Source organism: Phascolarctos cinereus, unplaced genomic scaffold, assembly GCF_003287225.1.
Source record: "Phascolarctos cinereus isolate Bilbo 61053 unplaced genomic scaffold, phaCin_HiC Scaffold_4;HRSCAF=312, whole genome shotgun sequence".
Lineage (NCBI taxonomy): Eukaryota > Metazoa > Chordata > Mammalia > Diprotodontia > Phascolarctidae > Phascolarctos > Phascolarctos cinereus.
In genome coordinates this window covers 684,241,241-684,250,720 of record NW_027555847.1, presented here as the reverse complement: position 1 = coordinate 684,250,720, position 9,480 = coordinate 684,241,241, and the positions used below count along the sequence as shown (strand labels likewise).

Genomic DNA, 9,480 nt, shown 5'->3' with positions numbered 1-9,480 from the left:
TGAGGAAGACTTATCTTCCTGAGTCCAAAACTGGCCTTAGGTACTTATTAGCTGTGTGACCCTGGGAACATCACTTAAACTTGTTTTCCCCAGTTTCCTCATCTGTAAAATGATCTGGACAAGGAAATGGCAAAGGACAAAACAGCCAGAATGAAGTGGTTTTCCTTGCTGAGAGAGGCTGGGATCTCATGACCAGGCCTTGCCACCTTGTGTTACCTCCTCCCCCTTTTCTCCTAAAATGACAAAAATTTTTTCATGACTCCCTTTGGTTGGGAAATCCACTGGACACTCCCCAGGGTGGCAGGTTTGCTACCCTGTTATCTCAATTAAAGATGCTTTATTCTTCATCTCATGGCTTTGATTTCAAGACTGACATTATGTACAAAGCCACTGTAAATACATTAGCTCACTTAAACTTCATAGGTTTATGAAATATTAATTATTATTAATATAGACATTTTAACAAAGTCTCCATTGTACACAACTTAGCTCATCTAAACTTTAGCAGTCTATGAAGCATCAATTACTATTAATATGGACATTATTAATTATCCCCATTTTATAGATTTTGGAGGCTCAGACAGGTTAAATGACTTCCTGTGAGTCACACAGCAGGAGAGAATCCAGACAAGATTTGAACTCAGGTTTTTCTGCCTTCAGGGAGGTACAGTATAGCTTTTGATCTGCTACTGAGTCACACCTCTAAAAGTAGATGAATATTTGTCAGATATGTTGTAGAACACATTCTTTCTGTTTCAGGCAGTGAAAAGAGCCCTGAATTTGGAGTCTTATCACCTGTGTTCAAATCCCTGCTCTGCCATTTATATTCCCTTGTGTGACCTTAGGCAAGTCACAGCCTCTGTGGACTGAGGAGTTGGATTTGATGGTCTTTAGGGTTCCTTTCATTCCAAATCCTAGGAACTACATGCCACCTGAGATTCCTTTCAAATCTGATACTCTATGGTTCATTGATTCCTGAATTGAATCAATTAATCAATAAACATTTATAAAGCTCCTACTATATACCAGGCACTGGGAATACAAAAAGAGACAAAAGGCAGCTTACATTCTAATGGAGGAGACAACGTGAAACAACTATATGTAAATGAAGTTACATACAGGACAAATAAGAAACAATTAAAAGAGCAAAAGCTCTAATTAAGAGAGGTTAGGCCTGGGAAAGATCACAGTCGGGCAACTTTTTGCTAAGACCAAGTTGCAGAAGTGTGGCTGATCTGCATTGGTAGACGGAGTTTCTTCCCCTAGGAATTTCCCTACACTAATAAAAAAGTAGATGTGAACAAAAACCAGCCAGTCACTCTTTAGGTCCGAGTCAGGGGTGTGCAGGCAACTGTTGGACCGCTGGCGGGGTGCACACACCGGACGCACTTTGAAGTTTGCATTATTAACCTTTTCTCCGTCCCCACGACGGGAGGGAGGGGGGGGGGCGGGCGGGGGCTCGGGTGCGCATGCGTACTGGCATTCCGGTGCCCACCGTTGAGCCTGAGGCTTCGGGCACCTCGGGCATTTCCGGTCCCCGTTTGTGTCTGGTTCACTCGGAGTTCCCTGCTGTCTTCCCGGTCCGCGGAGGAGGCGGCTGGCATTCCGAGGATCCCGGTGACCTCGATACCTTCTTCCTTTCTGTCAGGCAGCGCTCGGGTCAGGCGGGCTGCGCGCGCAGCCGACGTCGCGAGGGCCCTGGCAGGACCCCGGCGCTGCTGAGGCGGCCGGAGCCGGAGCGGGAGCCGAAGCGCGAGTGGGAGGTGTCGGCGTCGTCGTTGTCGTTGTCGTTGTCGTTGTCGTCGTCGTCCGGACGGGGGCGCGGCGATGTGGTGGGGCGAGGGGCCCGGCGATTGGCAGACGCTGGCCTGGGAGCTGCTGGGAGCGTCCGCCGTGGTGCTGCTAGTCCGCTGTCTCTTTCGCCTTCGGGAGCACTGGCCGGGGGCGATCCGCCAAGGCGTCGACCGAGGCCGCGGCAGCCTCTGCCTGGGCTCCGGCCCGGGCCTTGACCCCGGCTCCGACTCCAGCCGTAGCCCGAACCTCGGCCCCGACCCGGCCCCCGGCCCTACATCCCCGGCTGTCGGCGGCCGCCGCTCAGGTGAGACTGGAGGACTCGGGGCCCCGCCGCCTTCCGTCCCTGCACCCCCGCTTCCCCGGCCTAGCGGCCTGTCCTCTGCCGCAGCGTGCCCGCGGCCCAGCAGTAGTAACAAGAGCAATAACGACCTTCCCGTTTTTGTCGCCTTCACACGGAAGAGGCTCCTCGCGCGTGGGGGCCGCGTCCGCGCCCGTTAGGGAGCTGCAGAGGTGTTGCCCGGAGGGCCCGGTGTCGCTGGGCCTCCTGGCTCTCTGCATCCGTCCCCGTGTCCCTCGCGGCTCCTTCGCAGGCGGCCCGGTCGCGGAGGCGTGAGCGCTGGACTCGGGCCTTCAGGCTGGGCGAGCCCCGTCATCTCTCTCAGCCACGGTTTCCACATGTGTTTAAAGAAAACCAAACCTTTTAAAAAATAACAGCACCTACTTTCCAGGGGTGTTGTGGTCAAATGAGATGAGCTACATAATGCAAAGTTTTGCAAACCTTAAAGCAGTATGTAAATGCTGTTATTTCCTTCATCATTTTTCTCTTTAAAGCTGGCCCAGGAACACCCAGGTTGAAGCCCTGCCCCTGACTCTTACTGGTTGTGTGACCTTGGGCAAGTCGCTCAACTTCTCCGCGACCCTGGCAACTCTTAAGCCTGTAAGTTGCCGAAAAGTGGCTCATCTACACTGGTAGAGGTAGTTTGCTATCCAAGAATTTCTCTCCACCAATAAAATCACAGATTTGGAGGGGGAAATTATTGTTACTATTACTGTCATCTTGGCATGCTGGGGTGAGGGGGAGCAGAAAAAGCGGAAGGAGTACCTGGTGTCGGGATGAGGTGATGACGCATATATGACTTGCTTCAGAGGCAGGAACACCTAAGTGCGTTTTCTGTTGACCCCCTAGGAGAGTCTCTCTTTAATCTCTAGGTGCTCCCAGGCAGCTCTGTAAGATGAACTGCAGATCAGCATCCATGGAGAGAATTCTCACTTTGTTGAAAATCATAGGTTCATATATTTTGAGCTGTAAGGGAAGGGACCTCGGAAACCACTGAAGTCCTACTCTCTTGTGCAGATGAGAAACAGTTTACCGAGGTGGGTGCTTGGATTTTAAGTAGAAGAGATGGTATTTGAACATAGGTCTTCAACTCCAGATCCAGTGTTCTTTCCACTGTACCATGTTTCTGTGGTCTAGATGGAATCAAAGCTGACATGGGTGTAATGCTTGGTTTATTCAGTAGACAAGCATTTGTTATATGCATAATGTTCATTGAGCAAAGAGACTGTGTTGGGAATTTTGGGGATAGAGGCAAAAACTAAACAGTCTTGGTCTTCTAGGGATAAGGTCGTAGGTTTAGAGCTAGGATGGACTTTAGAGATCATTTAGTCTAATACTCTCATTTTACAGGTGAGAAAGCTGAGGCCCAGAGAGGTTAATGTCCTGCCCAAAGCCAGCATTTTAGTCTTCTAATGCCACAGCCAGTGCTCTGCCCGCTATGCTTTGCTGCCTCTTTATTTTAGGTACTAGAGTAACCTTCCAGGAAGAGATGGCACCTGAGTCTAGGAAGCTGTGAGATTTAAAAATGGAGTGACAAGGCTACGCCTTCTAGGCATGAATGAAGGTTCAGGAATGGGAGAGAGGGGATGGTGCCAAGTGTAGGGCACAGCTAGCAGGCCAGGTTGAGTGGAAGCAGAGTCCATGAAGGGAGTGATTGGAACTACATCTGGAGATAGATGTGATCAGGAACTGGGCTAGAAAGGGCTTTAAAGGCCGAGCTGAAGAGTTTGTAGTATATGCTAGAGGCAGTTGAGAACCACTCAAGATCATTGAGCAGGGGGGTGACATGTTAAGAGTTATGCTTTAGGAAGGTGATTTTGGCCATTTTGTGTAGAATGAGTTGGAGAAGTAAGAGTCTGGAAGCAAGGGCCCCAAATAAGAGGATATTGCAAAGTAGTCCAATTAATTAGAGCCTGCACACTGGTGGTAGTTGTGTCAGTGGAGCTGATGGAGGCAGGGTGTGGGGGAAGGAGCGTTGACACAGAATGAAGATGGTGACCGACTTTATCAAGCTTTACGCACCCTCCCAGCAGTCCTGTGAGCTAGATACTACTTTCATTAACCCCTTTTACACAAGAGGAAACAGGTTCAAAGACGGGAAGTGACTTGTTCATGGTCATACAGCTAGTTAAGTGTTTAAGTTAGGATTCAAACATAATGATCTCTGGACTCCAAGTTTAGCACTAATGCTACTATGGCAGGTTGCTGGACATTGGTTTGTAGTGTCTAGACCTGGAAGGAACCTTGTTTGAGATTGTTTGGTCACGCTGAGGCCCTGAGAGGGAAGGTATGTGCCCAAAATTGTGCCACAGCTAAGACTTGAACTCTCTTCCTTTGACTCCAGATTTGGTGTAATCTAAAACAAAAAAAGGATTTATCTTTTTTAATCTTTTTTTTAAACATCACTACAATTTCTCCTAGTGTTCCTCTACTTCTCAAAGAGCCATCCCTTGTAACAAGTAATATTTAAAAGAAAAAGATAAGAAAAAAGGAAAAAACCACTAGCCAAGATCCAGTACATTTTTCACCACAGCAGGTGTGCCCTGATGGAGACTTCTGGGTCCCATCCTAACTAGGGCTTGATTGATGGCTTTCCTGACTCACACATTCATTCATTCTTTGGCAAACCTTTATCAAGTGCCTATTACGTGCAAAGCCTTGTGTTAGGTGGGTAAGAGCATGTTTACCCGTGTGCACCCATTTGACCTTAGAGTGGTCTACTTTGCCTTGACCACATTTTGTGTTAAAAATAACCAATTTTCACAAACAAAGATAATATACCTATGTAAAAAGGGGAAGGTTGAATGGGAAAAAGTCTTTGTATCAGATTTCTCTATTAAGGGCTAGGTATCCAAGATATATTAACAATTAACTGAAATATATAAGACAGCCATTCAAAGCATATGAACAGTTTTTTTTTAATTTAGTATTTTTTCCCAAATTACATGTAAAAACAATTTTCAACGTTCATTTTTAAAATTGAGTTCCAAAATCTCTGCCCCATTGAGAAGAAAAGCAATTTGATATAGGTTATACATGTATAGTCATACAAAACTTTTCCATATTATAATGTTGTAAAAGAAAACATAGACCAAAATTTAAAAAATAAGGAAAAGAAAGTAAAAACAGTATACTTTGATCTCTATTGAGACTCCATCAGTTCTCCATCATAGCATGGATAGCATTTTTCATAAGTCCTCAGAGTTGTCTTGAATCATTATGTTGCTGAGAATAGCTAAGTCATTCACAGTTCGTCATCATACAGTATTGCTGGTACTGTATACAATTTTCTCCTAGTTCTACTCATTTTACTTTGTATCAGTTCATTTAAGTAGGTTTTTCTGAGAGCATGTGGCTCATCATTTCTTATAGCACAATTCCATCATAATCATATACCACAACTTGTTCAGCCATTCCCCAATGATGAGCATCCCCTCAATTTCCCATTGCCACCATAAATGAGCTGCTATAAGTATTTTTGTACAGATAGGTTCTTTTCCTTTTTGTTTTTTATCTCTTTTAGAATATAGACCTAGTAGTGGTTTCACTAGGTCAAAGGGTATGCATGGTTTTATAGGTCTTTGGGAATTCCCAATTACTCTACATAATGATTGAATTAGTTCGCTATTCTACCAACAGTGCATTAATGTCTCAATTTCCCCATATCCCCTCCAACATTTATCATTTTCATTTTCTTTCCTATTAGCAGTCTAATAAATGTGAGGTAATACCTCAGATTGTTTTAGCTTGCATTTCTCTAATCAGTAGTGATTTAGAACATTTTCTCATAAGGCTATATACAATTTTGATTACCTTATCTGAAAAGTGACTATTCATATTTTTTGATCATTTATCAATTGGGGAATGGCTCTTGTTCCCATAATTTGACTCATTTCTCTATATATTTGAGAGGTGAGGCCTTTATCAGAGAAATTTGCTTAAAATTTTTTTTTCGAAGTTATGATTGTTGCCCTCCATCCTACTTCTTCCTTGCTTATTCTATTCTCTTTCAGCTGTCCCTCCTTAAAAGAGTTTTACTTCTACTCTGGTCTCCCCCAATCCAACCTCCCTTTTATGAGTACTACCCTCTTCTCTTCTCTGTTTCCCCTCCTGTTTTCCTGTAGGGTAAGATGGATTTCTATACCTAATTGAGTGTATATGTTATTCCTTCTTGGAGCCAGTTCAGAGAAGAGTAAGGTTCAGGTGTTCCCCACCCCTTCCCCCATCTTTCCTCCACTGTAAAAGCTCTTTCTTGCCTCTTTTAGGTGAGATAATTTACCCCATTATACCTCTTCCTTTCCTTTTCTCCCAGTGCATTCCTTTTTCTTACCCTTTAGTTTTATTTTTTTGGATGTCATTCTATCATATTCAACTTACACCTGTGTCCCCTGTCTATATATACTCCTAACTGCCCTAAGGATGAGAAAGTTCTTATGAGTTACAATATCATCTTGTAGGAATGTAAACAGTTTAATCTTGTTAAGTTCTTTATGATTTCCCTTTTCTGTTTACCTTAATTTGCTTCTCTTGATTTTGTATTTGAAAGTCAGATTTTCTCTTTAGCTCTGGTCTTTTTATCAGGAATGCTTGAAATTGAAAGTCCTAAATTTCTTTTAATGTCCATTTTTTTTCCTTGTACAGGTTTCAGAATAAGAATTGCAAATTATTAACCACATGGAAGCATGCTCATTACCCTGAAGGTTTTATCTAACTCTATGCAAATTGGCAGAGGTGACAAAAGTTGAATTTAGTCTGTGTTGGAAGAGTTGTGGGTAGATAGGTACATTAATTTAATGCATTGTTGGTGGAGCTAAAGCTATTTGGAATTATGCAAATAGTGACAAAATATCTTTACCCTTTGACCCAGAGACTTCATTATTAAACTTCTCCAAGGAAGCCATTGATAAAAGTCCCCAAAGAAACCAAAATATTTATAGCAGCATTTTTTTTTTTTTGTGAGAGCAAAGAATGATGTGAGGTAGAGCTAGAATGTTAGTCTGGAAGCATAATGAAGGATGGACTGGAGGCAGGATAACTTATTAGGAGGCTGTTGTAAGCCACGTCAACAAGTATTTATTAAACACCTGCTAGTGTCAGGCACTCTGTCAAGCCCTGGGTTTGCAAAGGAAGGCAGAAACTGTCCCCACCCTCAAGGAGCTCACAGTTTATCTAATGGGAGAGAATGAATGCAAACAACTATGGTACAAACCAGATAAACAGAACACAAATTGGAGATAAACGCCTAGGGAAGGCTATAACCTTAAAGTGGATTGGAAAAGGCTTCTTACAAAAAGTGGGATTTTAGCTGAGACTTGAAGGAAGCCAGAGAAGGCAGGAGGCTGAAGTGAAGAGGAAGAGAATTCTAGGCAAGGGGACAGTGATTAGCCTGGGTGAATTTTGGATCTTCCCCAGAACCAACATAGACATAATATGTGTTTGTCAAACTGATTAAAAAATTTGACTGGCAGAGAACTTCTTTTGAACGAATTTGAGATGCCACTTCAGGCAGATCTACCTCTTTACTTTTACAATTTTAATTTTACCCTTATTTGCATCCCCTCAGGGACTATCTACACCTGGGCTGGGGAACCTGCTGCCTGTAGGCCACATGTGGCCTTTTGACTGAGTCCCAAGTTCTATAGAACAAATCCTTTTGTTAAGGGAATTTGTGCTGTGTAATTCTGATTCAGTCAAAGGGGCCGCACTTGAAGACCTAGAGGGTCACATGTGGCTTGAGGTGGCAAATTCCCCACCCCTGATCTATTAACCATCTCGTGTATCTGACCAAGTCCTGTCTCTGCAGCTTCAGCAAGTGGTCTTGGAGACCTCTAGTGAAGGGGAATCCAGTACTGTCTGTCAGACAGCCCATTCTTTCCTCTTTCCAGAATTTCAGTTGTTAGGAATTTTTTTTCTCTTATTGATGTGAAATTTGTATCTCTGCTACTGCTACCTACATTTCAAGTTCTGCCCTGTAGGGCTAAGCACAACAGATTTAATTCTGTCTTCCGCATGACAGCCCCTTAAATACTTGAAAACCACTATCATTTTCCTTCTTAGGCCCCACGGTGCCCAGGTCCTTCAGCTGAGCTTCCTATGGCATGATCTTGAGCCTCTCAGCCTTTTCCTGATCCCTCAACTTTGGATCTCAACCAAAGCTGTTGAAATGGTCAGTGTGGTCCAACTGAGTTTAAAGCATTATGGGACTATCACTTCTGGTGGTCATGCTTCTCTCAGTGCTGCCAAACATCTCTTTTTGTTGTTGTTCAGTTGGTTTTTCAGTCATGTCCGACTCTGTGTGACCCCATTGGGAATTTTCTTGGCAAAGATACTGGAGTGGTTTGCGATTTCCTTCTCCAGCTCATTTTACAGATGAGGAAAGTGAGGCAAACGGTGAAGTGACTTGCCGGGTCACATAGCTAGTGAGTGCCTGAGGCCAGATTTGAATCCAGGGAGATGAGTCTTCCTGACTCTAGGCTCAGTTCTTTATCCTCTGCACCAGCTAGCAGCTCAAACACCATAGGAGAGGAAAGAGGTGTTGGGTTTCTTTTTTTAGTTATCCCTATTGTATGTTGTCTTATTTTGAGCTTGCAATCCTCTAATATCATTTGTTTGATTTTTTTTTCACTTGGTCTACAGTCGTTTTTGGTTTCCCTCATCTTGTCTTGGATTTTGATATTTTGAGTCCAAGTGAAGACCTTTACATAACATTCTCTTAAATTTGGCCTAGACTTCTACTCTTAACATCCATGCTAACAAGTGATTTTGGAGTAGCTCTGGTTTGACTCTGCCCTAGACACATACAGTATTGCCATTGTATACTAAGCACTTACCCTCTTCGAAGTTTCTAAGTTTCCTTATCTGTCAAGTGGAGATAATCTTTTTAGTACTTAACCTCTCTCAAAGGGCTTTTTGAGGCCAGTGCTTTGCAAACTTTAAAGTGCTATATGATTGGGAGTTGTCCCTAACTTTGGGACATCTTCAATTTAAGTATGCCATCAGTACCTTCCTCTAAGTCACTGGCAAAACTGTTGAAACTGTCAGGGCCAGGGACCTATTTCTGTGTCACTCCTATTAGGCTATGGGCATTTACTGTCCAGTCTGGAGGCTGAGAACCCTGGTGGAGGACTCCAGGGCTTTTCATGTAGGAGGAATGGGAAATGGAGAAGAGCTTCATCAGAAGAGGCTGGCTATGGCTATTGCATGCACGCTAAATGATGTCATAGCCTAGAATATAAGCACCTTCACCTTAATTCCCAGTCACATGGTTCAGTCTCAGCACTCATTTATTTGCATCAGTTTAATTGGCCACTGTGCCAGGCACTATCCTAGGCCCTGGGGATAGAAAAACG

At 43.8% G+C, this 9,480-nt stretch overlaps 1 protein-coding gene across 4 annotated transcripts in view; it reads left to right on the top strand.

Moving 5' to 3' along the window:
- Positions 1 to 1,706: 1,706 nt before the first annotated feature.
- The window catches only part of ANKLE2 (ankyrin repeat and LEM domain containing 2), a 39,057-nt gene continuing 31,283 nt past the window's right edge, over positions 1,707 to 9,480 (top strand). For 3 of the 4 annotated variants that reach the window (XM_021004336.2, XM_078154250.1, XM_021004334.2), the window contains exon 1: positions 1,707 to 2,098. In XM_021004336.2, the coding sequence (XP_020859995.1) occupies positions 1,828 to 2,098 (271 nt within the window). In that variant the 5' untranslated portion in view covers positions 1,707 to 1,827. Of the gene's footprint in view, positions 2,099 to 2,662; positions 2,732 to 9,480 lie in introns of those variants that run through there. The other variant, XM_021004335.2, reaches the window with a different exon arrangement.